The 17,104-nt window shown below is 35.3% G+C and overlaps 1 protein-coding gene across 1 annotated transcript; it reads left to right on the forward strand.

Moving 5' to 3' along the window:
* Nucleotides 1-3,005: 3,005 nt before the first annotated feature.
* LOC110616324 (histone H1) lies at nucleotides 3,006-4,215 on the forward strand. The gene is made up of 2 exons (XM_021758710.2): nucleotides 3,006-3,321; nucleotides 3,436-4,215. Exons 1-2 carry the CDS (start codon nucleotides 3,142-3,144, stop codon nucleotides 4,102-4,104), a joined length of 849 nt encoding a protein of 282 aa, XP_021614402.1. The 5' UTR covers nucleotides 3,006-3,141; the 3' UTR covers nucleotides 4,105-4,215.
* Nucleotides 4,216-17,104: the final 12,889 nt, after the last annotated feature.

Genomic DNA, 17,104 nt, shown 5'->3' on the forward strand with positions numbered 1-17,104 from the left:
TATAATTTTACATATTAAGATTTTTTTCTATTATAAATAGCTTTTCTTTAGCTATTCAACATACTTTTCAATCTTTCACGAATTTTAATAAAACTTTTTTTTGTTTCTAGCTCTCATTTCCATTATTTCGTCTTAACCAAACGTTATTGGTTAAAACTCCTGACAGAGTCTAATAAGTTTTAAATCACTAAATAATAAATATACTCATCATAAAAAAAAAATTAAAAGCACAAACATGGAAAATTAAAAATGGTCCAGGACGGACACATGATGACCGGTTTTTGCTTGAGAGATGATGCGATTTTGAAGAATTTGAAGAAATCACTTGCAAGCATGAGCATAACATTTAACACGCGAAGGGTGGAGAATTTCCACAGTGAGATTCCTCTAGAGAAGCCACCAAGTAAGATCATAGAAAGCTGAACTTATGTTATGCTAAAGATCGTAGAAAGCTGAACTTATGCTATGCTGATTGCTACCGATGATTTTATTGATGGGAAATGCTACCGATGATTTTATTGATGGGAAAAGCTAGTAGATGGTATGTGAAGAGGGCATCATTATGGACCAAGGCTTGGTGAGCGAGGAAATGATCAACAATCAAGATAGCTGGACAAGAACCCGTGATGATTGGGCCGAACTTAGCGTGGATGGAATAGAGAATAGGTCTTTAGTGAAAGAGTCCGGCCCAAACAATTTTTGGACCCACTTTTCACTCAGTCCAAAATGGTTAATCCAAGTTATTTAGTAGTTTCGTGCTATTTATTATATTCAATTCGGAATTCTCGTATATGCCGATGTAGAAGGCAGCTGACCGTTATACTCGGTCCCGCTAAATTTGCGACGTCCTCATCGCAATTAAATCGAATACAGTTGCTAAATCAGAACCGGACTCCTAGGTATTGTGGTTCATTAGTATTTCAGGCGACTCTACATCGTCTCACACGGGTAGCTCTTTCCTCAAAGGTCCACTAGCTCCGTATAATTTGTCTGACCTAGGGTGATTCTGATATCAATTGAAATAATTCGGTCCAAATAATTTTTGGACCTACTTTCCATTTAGCCCAAAATGGTTAATCCAAATTATTTAATAGTTTCATGCCAGCTATTACATACAATTTGAAATTATAAAGGCAAAGGGGCTGGGTGGGAGGTTGCTAGCGGAATGAAAGAGCACCACTACTTCTTAACCATGTGATATTGATAGGGGATAAAATTAGGGATTTTATCTCTTAAAATTAGGGATCTTATCTTTTTTAATTAAGGGTTTTAATTAATTAGAGATTTGTGAATGGTTAATCATAGTTAGAGGAGGGTAAAGTGAGTTAGGTGAATACTTATATGTATTTTAACAAAAAATACAAAAATAAAAAATATTGTCTATATGTCAGATTTCATTTATGATCAAAATTAAATTAAAGATTGACTACAATAACAACGAATTTAAAAATCGAGATTTTATGGTCTAAAATTGAAATTTTAGTTATAACCATCAAAACGCATAAAATTTATACATTTTTATATCCAATAAGCCTATTCATTAATTCACATTTATGTGTAATTGTGCTTCATGAGTTAATAGACATATGTACATATTTTTTTATGATAGCTTTGGTAGGACAACATGATGTGAATGAATGTTTATCATGAGACATTTTAATTCTTTTTCCCTTTGATCTATCTAAATGATAATAGTTTTTTTTAAGTAGGAATGGAAAATCAGAATTCAAACTTTGGTATTCATGTGAATTATATGTCTTCAGTAAAGAAGATGACATCATTCAAGGTATTTAGACATTACAATTTTGCAGATGGCAATAGCTATTTCTTAATTTGATATTGTATGCAAAATTGAAGGTGTTCATGTGCACTTAAATAGATGTCACATTGGTTATGTTATAATCTATCAAAATTTTCATTGAACATTGAGATATAATTATGACTAGATAATTTTGAATATGTTATTATATTTATTGGTTGTGTTTACTCATATTTAAAGGCAACATTGATAACTCACTTTATTTTTTCAAAATAAATATCCATAATACTTCATTTGTTTGCAAAAAATAATTCAAATATATAAAATATTTTCCGTAAAAGTATGTTTTTTTAAAAAATATTTTTTATGAAAGATATTTTTTGAAAAAATTTCTATTTCTCATGATTGTAATTAAAGAAAATAAAAGATATTAATAAATTTGCATAAATAGTAGTTTTAATGAAATTTTCAAATTTCAATAAATATATTTTCTTTTGAAAACGTAGAAACGTCTATAATTTTATTTGATTAGAAAGATAAATATAATTTTATTTGATCAGAAAAAATATCTTTTTATCGTTTATTTTTTAAACTTTTTAAATAATAAAATATATAAAAAATATTTTTCCTGAAATAAACAAATGCATAGTATATAAGATGAGTATATAAATGATTTATATTATGTGTTCAACTTTAGTGGTGGTTTAATCCATCAACCAACATCTAAATCTTATCTAAATTTAATGATTTTTGGATCAATAGCTTCCTTTACTAACCTACTATCACATGAGATAAAAAAATCAACAAGCAAATGAAGGCATTATTCTAAAATCTCTCAAAACCACAATAACATCAAACTAAACCCTAATTTTGAGCATTGTGGCTTCAAACTCAAATTTCTCCTAAATTACTAATCTCTAGAATACGTGCAAGTACTCATTAGAAAGCTTATATAATAAGCTACAAAATGCAAAAGACCTTACTAAAATCCATCAAGTGTAGCTCAAGTTATGCCCAAATAAATTGACCTTAAAAGCACACCTATGCTCACAAGTTCATCCATTCTCCCCCAACCCACATGACCATAAAAGCCCCTTGCCTAGCATTCTCAACGGTAGATAACGCCAATATCCAACGGCTAATATTCAAACTTTCACAAGGGAGAGATCCGCGTGCTTGCCACATTAGCCAATCAGAGTTCAGCTTTTGGATACCCTCCAGCACGCACTTGACTATTTAAATCTCCACCGTTTCGGTCCCTCCTCATACAATCGAAACTGCTAATATAGAGTCGTAGATCCAATTCAGCCTCGTTTCTGCACTCAGTTTTCTGTTCCCGAATCCTAAGCGTTTGATTTTGATTCTAATCCTTGTTTTGTCAAATGGCCACTGAAGAGCCAGTAGCGGCTGTCGACGTCAATACTGAACCGGAAGCCAGTAAACCTGCTGAGGAAGTACCGGCCACCAAGACCGGTAAGAGCAAGAAAGCTAAGGAACCCAAAGCCAAAAAGCCTGCTCAGCCCAGGAAACGGAGACCGTCATCCCATCCTCCATATGAAGAGGTGCGTCCTATGGATTATGCCTTGTCATATCATTTTCAGATTCGAATTCGATGTATTTTAGGTGATCGTTTTGTTTGATTTGATTTATTTACATGTTTGTTTCTGTGGTTGCAGATGATCAAGGATGCCATTGTGACTTTGAAGGAAAAGACTGGTTCAAGTCAGTATGCGATTACTAGGTTCATTGAAGAGAAGCAGAAGGAGCTGCCTCCAAATTTCAAGAAGCTGTTGCTATTCCATTTGAAGAAACTCGTGTCTGCTGGTAAGCTTGTGAAGGTGAAAGGATCATTCAAGCTTCCACCAGCGAGGTCATCGGCGCCAAAACCATCTTCTACTGCTCCTCCTGCCAAGGCTAAGAAGAAGTCTGCTACTCCCAAGCCTAAGGCTGCCCCCAAGCCTAAGGCTGCTGCCAAGCCAAAGGCTACTGCCAAGCCAAAGGAAACAAAGTCGACCAAGGCTACCGCTGCTCCAGCCAAGACGAAGGCAGCTGCTAAGCCCAAGGCTAAACCAAAGCTGAAGACGGTTGCTAAGCCTAAGGCTGCTCCTGCCAAGTCTAAGCCTGCAGCAAAGCCTAAGGCTAGTTCGGCTAGACCAAAGCCTAAGGAGAGACCGGCCAAGGCGGCCAGGACATCGGCGAGGACAAATCCAGGGAGGAAGCCGGCTGCTCCTAAGGCGGCAACTAAAAAGGCTCCTGTTGCAAAGAAGACGCCGGCTAAGAGCGTGAAGCCAAAGAGCGAAAAGTCGCCGGCAAAGAGGGCTTCAGCTAGAAAGAGTAGGAAGTGATCGTGACAGCGAGGGGTTTCTTTGAGGTGTATTTTGATGTATGTCAGATAGACCAAAAAACAAAAAGTAGAAAAACATCGGATCTTTTATTTTTTACTTTTTTTTTTTTTTGTACTTCTTGAGTTTTTCTTTCTTTTTTTTTTTTTTTTTTTTCTCTTTTGTAATTTTTCGAGTTGTAAGTTGTAAGATCAGTTTAGCTATTAATGCTATAAGTTCTCATTGCATGTTCATCTCCAATGGGGTGGGTTCTAGCCTTCTAGAGAAAATGGTTCATAAGCTTTCCGGTTGTAGATTATTATTATTATCATGACGGATAGACGTTTGTAATTTAGGTAATTAAGGTAAGATCGTTGATAAACGTCGCGCAAATGGGGGTTACCGAATTAAGGTCGATTGGGTGCTCTGGCATTTAAAAAACCTAGTTTTTAAGGGGCTTAGGTTTCCTTTCTTTCTTTCTTCACTTACATTTCATGTGGAGTTGGTTACCATCACCTTTGTGGACAACCCTAGGAGAGGACATTGCTTCTAACCAGGTACATCTCTAATCTCGCTCTTTAAACTTTACAGTGCACAGGTTCCCTTTAAGAGGGGGCTAATTTGTATTTATATTAGTAATTTGTGCTGGTTGAAACCTTGAACTTTAACTTTATGGGATCTGGGAGCATTATAGTGTATTGAACTGGTTTAGCGAAACTATCTTTTGAAACCAACATGAGCTTGGTTTATCACTACCCAATCTTTTGAAGAGGTTAAGAATTTAAACTACTTACATATAGTTGGACATTGTTAATCTTGCTGCTCAGTTATGCATCGCAGGATATGGAAGTTCTCATTAATCTAATTGCTATGCCCCATCTAGTTGATCTTGATAGCAACATTATTGTCATCTCACTTGTGGTAATTATATATGACACTCACTGATGAATTCTCAAACATGTTGGATTCGCATCTACCTTGTCTGCATTGGAAGATTGCTTAGACTTAGTTCTGGTTATGATGCTTTAAAAAACAGCCAATAAAATGATACAATGCCTGATGACTGCTAAAAAAGAGCGGTGTGGTTTAATAGGTTCTCTCATGGAAGGTAGGTCAATACTTGGTGAGCGCTTGTTGTATACTCTGTTCTGGTTCCAGCATTTGACAGAAGTATGACTGAAACTAGACATTCGTTTCAGCTAGTTCATTCTGGAAGATAGGGTATGCTAGTATATTTACACTGCTCTTAACTAGATGGTTGTGTCCTACACCATAATCTTTTAGGATATCACACTGGATGTCTGGGATTTGAGCAGACTAGACTAATTCTGTTTATACTGATGGTTAAAAGATGCTGAGAAATGCTTGCATGCTAATATACTGTTGCCTGAATAATTGAGTGATTATACAGTCCTATTTTCAGTATGTCACGTGTGTGTGTGTGTGTGTGTGTTCCTGTATTGATAAGGGTCCTATTTAATGTTAAAGATTGCTGAAGTTAGATTGCGAAAAAGAGAAAATATTTTGTATACCAAGTGCGGCTGTGCATTATTCGACTTTCCATGTATTTCAGTATACCTATTTCAATGGTTGTAGTGGGTAGAAATGCACATTTGAAATTGAAAATGATAATAATGTACTTTATGATGTATAAGTTGATAGACTATGAAAAAGCCTCATTTCATGGAGGAGGACTAGTACAAAGTTGATATTAGGAAAATATGGAACTGCATATAGGGAGAATGTGGCACTGACAACTCGTGATATGAGGAAAGATATAAGAAACACTTGATGTGTTTCTTCTAAGAAAGAATGTGATACCACCCTAGTCTCCATGTGTAACACACATCGGACACCTAGAATGGACATGGTTTCTTGGGTATGCTTTCTTAAATACAAAGAAAAATAACAAGAAGTTTAATGAAAGTGGAATGGAATGGACATTATTTTGGAAAATCATTGGGAGGATTTAGTGCTCAAAATGTTCTATGAATATGTCATTCAAGTCTTAACCATTGTTAATTAGTGTTCTTGATGGTGTAATCTCTTCTTTGAGCACTTGACTTTGCTCTAATGTGGCTTTATTGATACAGGTCGGACACCTAAATGGACATGATTATCTGCTGTTATGTGAATCAGTCAGGAGTCACTTGTGTCTATTTGTAGTCATTCCTTCTCATTTAGAGATGGGAGTTTTCAGCAGTCTGGATATGCCATTACTAGACTGGATCTTGCAAAATAAGGTAAAATCTTTGTTAGATGCATTTATTTGAAGACTATGACTGTAATTAGTGAGTCTCAATTAATAGTAAGAATGTCAGAATGATCGCTCAATGTGATTTGACATGGTAAATTTTGATGTAGAATCTTTGATAGTTATATTGGTATTTCCAGCTTTCGTTATATTGGTATCTCCAGCTACCAGTAAACCATTTGAAACGTCTATTTATTTTGTTGCTTGTTTTTCGTTACTGATAAGCTGCATTTTCTCTGGCAAGACCAGACAAATTGGGCTAAGCCGATACCTAAATTTGAATTTTTTTAGACTAAGATGCATATGACTTTTCCTGGAAGTTTAATCAGTGTTCTTGGATCATCCGACAAAAATGCAAGTGGAAGTGGTGACAACAAATGTTTAATAAGTCATCTGAAAATATATGAAAGTGAAACCCTAGATTGAGCAAAGAAAAGAAGTGATATCTTAAGTGGACTCCTCTTTTCAGAATTACATGGGAACTATTTACACTTTGAATGCAACTAGAAGCTATAATTTCCTTACTATCTGTAGAGATTTGTAATATTGATATTTGTTTCTTTTTGAACTTGTCAATCATTATAAAAATATCTCATTGACCTTTGACAAGTGTATGGTTAACCATGCTAATTTTCTTCTTAGTTATGGGTATCATGGTTTTAAATCGCGATCGTGACTGCGTTTGTGGTCGATGTTGCGGTCGCGATTGTGACCGCGTTTGTGGTCGAGATTGCGGGTAATGAAAACAATTATGTCGAAATCGGGCACCGGTGAAGCCTCTAATAATTGTAATTTGTTATGTCGAAATCGGGCACCGATTGTAACTTGGGTGATAAACTTGAAAGTTTTGGCGACGGAAGCTGTTATGCCGAATTCGGGCACCAGTTGTAACATGGACGATAGACTTGACATTTTTTGCGACGGAAGTTGTTATGCCGAATTTGGGCACCAGTTGTAACATGGATGATAGACTTGGCATTTTTTGCGACGGAAGTTGTTATGGCGAAATCGGGCACCGGTTTTAACATGGGTGATAAACTTGGCAACTTTTACAACGAAAGCTATTTTGCCGAAATCGGTCACCGGTTGTATCACGGGTGATAGACTTGGGAGTTTTTGCGACCTGTAATAATCGTAATTGTAATGGCATAAATTTTTCAAAACAATTTGCAAAGTTTATAAAATGAATTAATATTGGTAGATTTAATAAAATAAAGAGTAATTGGCAATTTCAGTATATTTTTTCCATTAAAGTGAGTATATATATAGATTAAAGGTCTTGTTAAGGCAACTCTTAATAATTCTTTGTCAATCAATTAGTTTATGATTACGAATCTTCTATAATTATATACAGATTATGTTCACACTCTAGCACTCTTTTTTAAATTGGATCATAGATATTTATCATGCTCAATTTATTAAAAAGATATTCTATTCGAGATCCAGTTAAAGTTTTAGTGAGTAGATTACCCAGTTGCTCTCTTGCCTTCACATAACTGGTGTAGATTAAATTTTTTTGAATTTTCTCACGGATAATCAACTTCAATATGCTTAGTCCGTTCATGCTATACTGGATTGGAAGCAATGTGAAGAGCAGTCTGATTATCATACCAACGTTTTGCGGTTGATGCAACATCCATACCAACTTCCTTCGGCAGATGATTTATCCATAGAATTTCGTAAGTGGATTGAGCCATGGTCCTGAATGGATTTGGATATCACATTTTGCTTTTTATTTTTCCAAGACACTAGGTTTTCTCCAACAAATACACAGTAGCTTGTAGTAGACTTTTTATCATTTTTGGATCCCGTCCAATCAGCATTAGAAAAACACTCAAGTGCAATATGCCCATGATCTCTGTTAGGTATACCGAGTCCAGAAGTCCCTTTTAGATAACATAGAATTTGTTCTAGAGTAGCTTAATGTTTCACCGTAGGTGCAGACATGAACTGGCTTACAACATTTACTGCAAAAGCAATATCTGGCCAAGTCATCACCATAAGGTAGTTCAGCTTTCCAACCAACCTCCTATACCTCTCTGGATCATCGTAAGGGTCTCTATCATCTTTTGTAAGACATATATTAGGAATCATTTGAGATAACATGGTTTAGCTCCCATCTTCTCAGTTTCTGCAAGTAAGTCAATGGCATATTTCCTTTGAGATAGGAAAATTCCTTTTTTACTTCTCAAGACTTCGACTCTTAAGAAATACTTAAGCTGACCCAAGTCTTTGGTATGAAAACTCGCATGCAAGTAGTTTTTGAGAAAAAAGATCCCTGTACTATCATTCTTTGTAATGACAATATTATCAACATATACAAAAAGGAGAATAATACCAGTATTTGAATTTTTATAAAAAATTGAATGGTCACACTTGTTTTTTTTCAATCCAAAATTTTGAACAACTTCACTGATCTTGCCAAACCATGCACGGGGACTCTGTTTCAAACCATACAAAGTTTTCTTCAAATGGCAGACTTTTCCAAACTCCCCCTGAGCAACAAACCCTGGTGGTTGCTCCATATACACCTCTTGGAGGTCACCATTAAAAATGCATTCTTGATATCTAATTGGTGTAAAGGCCAATGCTGAGAAGCAGCTAGGGAGATGAATAAGTGAATTGAGGTCATTTTTGTCACAGGAGAAAAAGTGTCAGAATAGTCAACGCCATAGGTTTGGGCATAATCTTTGGTGACAAGACGGGCTTTAAGCCTCGCTATGGAGCCATCTGGATTGACTTTGATGGCAAAAACCCATTTACAGCCCACAGCCTTCTTGCCATAGGGTAAATCAACTAGTTCCCAAGTATGATTTTCATCTAGAGTTTTGATCTCCTCAAACATTACATCATGCTATCCAGAATGAGTCAGGGCCTCTTTAACTGTCTTAGACAAAGAAATGAAATCTAGAGAGACAATTAAGGAGGTAGAAGGAGACAGGTGATCACAAGACAGAAAGTTAGCGATAGAATAGATAGATTTATACTGTCGTTTACCTTTACGAAGATTAATGGGGAGGTCAAGGTCACTCGATGGTGGATCTGATGGCGAAAAAGATTCTAGTGCAGGAATGTATCATTAGGTACTAGTCTCCGAGAGTAAACTTGAATAACTAATGGTTTAATAGGAGGCTGAGTATTAGGAGGAATGTTACTATGAGATTGTACAGGAGAAGGTATACTCGAAAAGGTTCCACCATCAGATATGATTCTATAGATGAGCCACTCATCATCCTCCTCTTGATTAGTATAGGTTTGTGCAACAGGATAAAAAGGAAGTTGCTCGGAAAAGACTACATCTGCTGAGACTAGATATTTGTTGAGGTCTAGAGAGTAACACTGATACCCCTTTTGAAGGCGAGAATATCCCAAAAAAACATACTTCAAAGTTTTAGGATCAAATTTAGTCACATGAGGTCTGACATCCCGAACATAGCAAGTACTGTCAAACAGTCGTGATTTGAGAGGAAATAATAGCTTTTCAGGAAAGAGGACATTATAAGGAGTATTACCATTCAATACTGCAGAGGGCATGCACTTAATGAGAAAGCATGCAGTAGAGACAGCATCAGCCCAAAATTGCTTAGGAAGTTGCATTTGAAACAATAGAGCTCTAGCTGTTTCAAGAAGATGTCGATTCTTCCTTTTAGCTATCCTATTTTGAGCGGGTGTATCAACACATGACGATTGGTGAAAAATATCATGTTGAGTCATATAAGTCTGGAATGATTCTGACATATATTCTTTAGTATTATCGCTTTGCAAAATTTTCATAGAAACATTAAATTGAGTCTTAATTTCAGCACAAAAGGTAGAAAAATGAGAAAACATTTTTGAACGATGCTTCATAAAATAAATCCAAGTCATTCTAGAGTAATCATTCACAAAAGTGATAAAATATCTGAATCCAGTCTTAGATCCAACTGGACATGGGTCCCAAACATCTGAATGAACTAATTCAAAAGCAGACTCAGCTTGTTTATTGACTCTAGGACGTAAAGAGTTTTGATGATGTTTTGTAAAATGACATGACTCACATTCTAGTAAAGATACCTCATGGAATTGAGGGCATAGCTTCTTCAAAATCGGTAAAGAAGGGTGTCCTAATCGATAATGTGCTTCAAACGAAGACACGACACTGGAGCAAGCAACAGACCGAGGCATCTATGCTTCCAAAATGTAGAGACCCCCAGATACATGTTCTTTACCAATAATCTGTTTCGTCACAAGATCCTGAATGAGACAATGATCAAGAAGAAAAGGAAACACAACAATTTAAGTCTTTAGTAAGTTTACTCATAGAGATTAAATTAAAGACAAAATTAGGTAAACTTAGCATAGATGATAGGGTAATAGAAGGAGTAGGTTTAACAGTCTCAGAACCCTCAATAATATAGGTTGACCCATCGGTTATAATAACAGGAGAAGGTGCTTTATGAGATTGAAAGCTAGTAAAAATATGAGGTTACCTGTCATATGATACGTGGCACCAGAATCAATGACTCATTTATATAAAGAGGAAATAAGACACGTTTTACCTGTCTTAGGCTACCGAAGACGTTGGGATACTTTTAATAACACGGGTCTTACTGTTAGAAATCATTTCAACCAAAACTATATACTCCTATACCTTCAAATGAATTAAAGGAAGATAACAAAACTTAACTCAGTGAACATTATCAAAAAAATGCCTCCACCCAACATCCAAACTACGAACCACAGATCTGACAAGAGGGCTCCAAGGCAATTTCGGCGTCCTCCCTAGGTGGACAGTGAGAGACAAATATTATCCTAGATGTGTAACACAAAAGAAAAGGAGTCTTGAGTCTCCAAAAATTTAAAACTTGATGGGAGTGAAAAAAAATTAAATCTCTACGGAAATGGCTCTGATACCATGTAATAAAATAAGGAATAATTGGACAATTTCAATATATTTTTTTCATTGAAGTAAGTGGGTATATATACAGATTATAAGGTCTTATTAAGACAACTCCTAATAATCCTCTATCAATCAATTAGTCTATGATTACGTAATTTTCTATAATTATGTACAGATTATGTTCACACTCTAACAGTAGATATAAGTCAGAAAAATGTACAAAACTATATAATAGACATAAATATATCAAATATTGACTATATAACTTAAATTAAATATTATTATAACAAACTAATGAAATGAAATTAAGTAATACATTGCAAATCATTCACAGAGACATAATTTTTATTAATAAAAAATTATTTTCCGACTTTTAACGACTTGATAAATATGACCTTTTCCTTTCACATGATGCCATAATATGCAAAGATGAATTAAAACGAAACAACAATTAGAATATTGCGGGAGTTTTACTCAAAGCTGGCATCCTCATAAGCATTAGCTAGAATTATCATGACTTCATGTCCTGTTTGAAAAAGGGAGGCAAAACTTTATTTGGGAAAGTGATACGTTGGTACATATCTTTATTGAAGAGGCAATTGCTTGATACTTGTAGTTGAGAAATATAGCATGAGAGATGCGCTTCATTGTTGGCTGTTTGTGAGTAGCCAATTTTGATCTTAGAACGGTTGTTTGCAGAAGAATGAGCTATCAGTGATGAGTTGTGTATCATCTTCTGCGTGGGGATACAGGAAATTTGCCATCTTCTTTGAGGGGACTTTATAAAAAACCCTCACATCACATGCCTAGCATGCTGCCTGGAATATCATTGAAGTAGACAGGATTTGCTCAAGTCTTTGTCAAGATTTCTATTAGTTCTGCTCTTATGGAAACCCTAATCTAGCTTCCATTTGACAGTTGATGTATTTGTTTTTCAAATTAACGTAGACACATTTAGTGCAGAACTCAGATATGTGGCTTTGTTGAAGTATGTTACAGATGGATATTACATCACATTGATAAGTTAGTCTAGCTCATTGACATGTGTGAAGCTAAATAGTTTGCTTATTATAAGATTTGCCTGTGATAACTGACAACTTTTTCTCTTGTATATCTATATATGTATCGGAAGCTTTTGGCGTTATATGAGATAATTTTCTCCCTATTTTTTCAATCGAGGCTTTCTAAGGTTTTTGGACGTCTGCACTTTTTCAGACCTAAAAAATTTTGGCACAAGTATGCAAGCTCTCTCATCCAATGGCAGGCTAAGGTGAGTTCTGAAATGGAGTTACATGCACCTGATGGTAATTATGATACATCAAAATTTATCATATTATAGTCATTTTATTCCATGTATATATTTGCATTTCATTAATCATTCTTTCTAGAAATTGTAGTAGGACAAAACTTGGAGTGGGAATTCTTTTTTAGTGCAGGAAATATGTAATTTACACCTGTACTTCATGTGTTCTAATATAAAGATGTACCGAGTGGATTATTTTTATATGATCAAAGACTTGTATGATAATAGCTGTAAATCTTATATATATGAAGACGAGCCATAGGAACTGTTAACGTGATCTATTTGTATGAAGACTTTGTGCAAAGTAGAGTTATATCATATCATCCTATGACCCATGGAACCATACCGAGATAGCATGCAGGGAGTAGCAACTAATGTTATAACATGTATTAGCTTTATTTTATTTTGGTATTTTGGATTTAAAATGACAATTATAGAGATTGATGAGCATATAACCATAGAACTAGGATGTTTTTGGTTACTTAAGAAATTTAGAAATACAGAAATTTTATGCAGAGTAATGGTTGAAATTTATGATGGAACTCTTGTCTATCTGAACAGCAAATACTAGGGCTGTAAATGAACCTAGCTGCTCATGAGCTTTCTGAAACTTGGCACGATAAATGTTAAGCTAGGCTTGATTTGTTTTCTAAAATAAACCAAACTTGAGCTTGTTAATATTTGATTTGTTAAAATTCAGAAGCTTGTTTGCCTAGTATGTTCGTGAATACGCTTGTGTAAGTAAATTATTTAGTCTAAACTTATTATCTTAAACCTACAATTCATTAAAGCTGTAAACGACTTGAGTTGTTGTTTTGAGATTCAGGTAAAAGCTTATTTTGGCTCGCTGGGCTAAACTTGAACTTGTGAATATTCAGCATTCATAAAGAGTTAAATTCGAGTTTGGCTCGAACTTGAAAAAATTTTGTTGAACCAAGTTTGAACTCTTCAAAATTCTTGGTTCGATTCATGTACACGCTTATGAAATACTTACAACCAAAGAATGAAGGACAATATGAGATGGCCACTCGAAAAGAGAACGTGAGAGTGAACTGATGACATAAGTGGAAATAGTAAGGGCTAGAGGAAGGCAAAATGGAAATGACTAGATAATATGAAGTAAGAAGGGTTGCCTAAGATTTGATATAGCTCTAGGCTCTAGCTTAACAGAGTTTAAAAACACATATCCAGAACTTCCATAATGATAATCGAAGTTCCTTTTCAAGTTCTCAACAAACTTTCAAATGCTTCTTAGTTTTGCTTATTCTCATGTTACTACTCAGTATCTTTGAATTTCAGTGTCTCAAACAATGTCATATGGTCCTATAAAGGATGAGCAAGTATATTATGATTCCTGCAAAGGAGGTAGCAAAACATATATCAACCATTTAATGGAAATGACATATTCATATTTAATATGTCTTATCAACAAAACTTTGCCGCTTAGTACCTCTTCTTCTTTCTGATTTATTTTAACACAATTCGATATGTATTAGTAAAATTATTTCCCTTTTTATGAGGTTACTATTGCAAGATTTTGATTGAACTTTTAGCCAATTTTTTTTGCATGATGACCAAGTAATATCTTTTATATACTTATTACAATTTGCAATAAGCTGGTTGAGTTGGTTGATACAATTTAACTTTAGTGATCATGGGTAAGATTAAGTTAGAATATTTTGTAATTCTTAGGACTCCTAGGAAAACCAACAATAACGTCATCTATGAAAGGAAACTTGGAGAGAGAGAAAAGAATGTTTTGTTTCCTCTCAAATGTGGATGAGTGAAATATACACAATTAGATTTTGAGGGAAAATCTTTAAATTTAAATTTCTAATGATCGTTTAATAATTCTTGTTTGATTCAATGCTTCAGTGCTACTATTTTTTCTTTTTAGTTTTTGTTTAATCTTTTATTGAATTTTTACCATCTCTGGAGATCTCTACCAGGGATGGAAGTCGGCTAATTTTTTGTTGACAAGAGTTGTGAATATTGTGATGTTATTCTTCTTCTTTCATCTTTCTAAATTTTATCCTATTGTGCAATTCCTATGTTGAATATCACACAAGTAGCTAATTATACGTGACATCTTGTATCTTGAGTTTTTACATTCCAATCAAATTTGCTAGTAAAAATAATTCGAGGTGGAAAGAAGAGCTGCCTCTCATTATGTAACAGAGCTTGATGGGCGTCCTAGTGGAAAAAAGGGCATAAAATAGGAAGAGGAATGTTACATAAGAAATCAGTTATATTAAGTACAAACCAGGTGTGATAATTTCCTTTGTCAAACACGGTGAAGAATCAGATGCTGGCTTCTAGTTGATTTTCCGCTCATAAGCTGGACTGAACTTTAGTTTGTGATTTTGATCTTTCAACTTTTTCTATGCAGTACTTCAACTCCTTTTGAATGTTTAACCTTGATGGTGACAATACTATGTCTTTCCAAATCGAACCAGCCACCAGATTTGGATTAGGGGAGTTGTAAAGCTCATATATTGAGTCTGCTTTCTCGTTCAATCTACCCACCCTTTTTAAACAGTCTATCTCATCTGTAGCAACCAGTAGAGTCTTGTCTCTTCCTTTCCATCCTATCAACTTCACAGTTATTGTTATGTTAGTATTTTGATGCAGCATTGTGTGATAGACATTTTAGTTACATGTATAAGCATGAAGGCTATGGATAATTTTGTGATTTTTGCTAGCTTAGTTATTTTCTCCCATGCATATTTCTTGTAGAACTAGAGGTGCTAAACTAAGATTTCGTCACAAGATAGTCGTGCATAGTTTCTGCAGTTGCAAGGTTGCCGCAGTTTGAGGCTTTAAGCCTTATAAAATTCAATGAAATAAGAGCTAGGTAACATGTAATACCCACATTCAAATTAGAACCTAGTTACTGATTCATTTGTGCTGATTGAATATTGAGTTACATGTGTAACATTCTTGATTTTTAGGTAGCATGATTAGGAGCTTAAATCTAGAAAAGAAGAATGAAGTGAAAAGGGGATGGTTTGTATGTACCTTAGGTGCTCCTTCCAAAGCGTTGGTGCAATATAATCTAGCATTATCAACCAGGTGGCAGTAGGTTAGAAATGCATTTGCAAATCTCTTATGGGATGTCAATTGTGACCTCACCCTTACAGCTCTTCTGCACATTATAGCTCTCCTGCATTCACTCACATTGCCCCATTTGTTGTATATTAGTATCTTAGGAAGAAACACACCACTTTCTCTCTCTCTCTTTTTTTTTTTATGTAGTTAAAACTAAAAACATATTGAAAATAAGACGACAATAATTGGATTAATAAATTTCTGCGTACCTTATACCTCTGATAACAGCTAAATAAGCATCACAAACAACCCCAACTAACTCTATCCTATATGGTTTTCTCCTTTTGCATTCGTCTTCTTCAGTTTGTTCCCAGTAGTTCTCAGTTATAGTTCCATCACTGCCTTGCTTGTAACCAACTCCCATGCGATAACGTTTGCGATGAACATTTCTGGCCATTGTTATTGTCTGCACCACAAATGGTGCCCAAGAGAGTGTACCATCCATAATCACATCTCGCCCTTCATTCAAGGCTGTCACCAAGAGGGAAGATGCTGCATCTGTGGATGATTGGTGCACCTATTTGAAACAGAAATATCATAAGAATGCTTCTACATGGGAAACCAAAAGAAGATAAAGATTCTTCTCAAATGAGAAAAAAGAATAGATTGACAAAGCATTGAAAAATGATCTGCAAATTGATATGTGGAACGAACTGTCGAGTCTCGAATGACCGTGTCCACAGCAACTGTGTAAAGAACTCTAAGATCAAGAGTTTTATTTTGAGGATCCATTTGGATAAGTAAGAATTTAAAATGAAGAGGTATTTAAATTTGATACTAACGTTGGTGTTCATGATGAACCCTTTTTGTCTATGGTATCACAAAATTCAGTGTGTTTGGATGATGGACCTTATCAAGTGTTGTTTCCAAGATTGTGTCTACGGTGCTGTTTCAGTGGGGTGGGGAAGGGACACATTGTCTCACCAATTCAGCAGTTCGGATCATGTCAGCATGTCCACTGGAGCTAAGTGCTCTGTAGATGACATCTGATTCTTTGAAGGCATCTGCCTCAATAACCACTGCATTACCTGCTGCTCCTGCCCAAAATGGTCTGTTCATCACGCAAACACTAATTATTAGCTTGTTTTGATCCATGTCACTCTAATTGTTCATATTTTAAAAACTGGCTTTGCAAGCATTGTGCTCCTAATATAAGCATTTCCTTTGCTTTGCCAGTAAAGATTAAATGTGAGAAACAAGTGCTGTGGAGATGCCTGCAGTATCAAGCATCATAAAATACACAAGTTCCATTACTCTTTGAGAATGTCCTTGAGCACAGTGCTCTTCCCGGCACCCATCCCACCACCCATGAAGAGGAGGACTGGACTTCTGTCGGAGTGTGCCACTGGAGCCATAACCTCAGTGCAGCGCGAGTCATCATTTGATGCTATTCTCATTGCTTTCATTTCCTCCACCAATGTATTGAACACTCTAGCTACTTTCAGATCTTTTGTCACCCTTTCGAATCTCTGTTCCCTAA

Source organism: Manihot esculenta, chromosome 5, assembly GCF_001659605.2.
Source record: "Manihot esculenta cultivar AM560-2 chromosome 5, M.esculenta_v8, whole genome shotgun sequence".
NCBI lineage: Eukaryota > Viridiplantae > Streptophyta > Magnoliopsida > Malpighiales > Euphorbiaceae > Manihot > Manihot esculenta.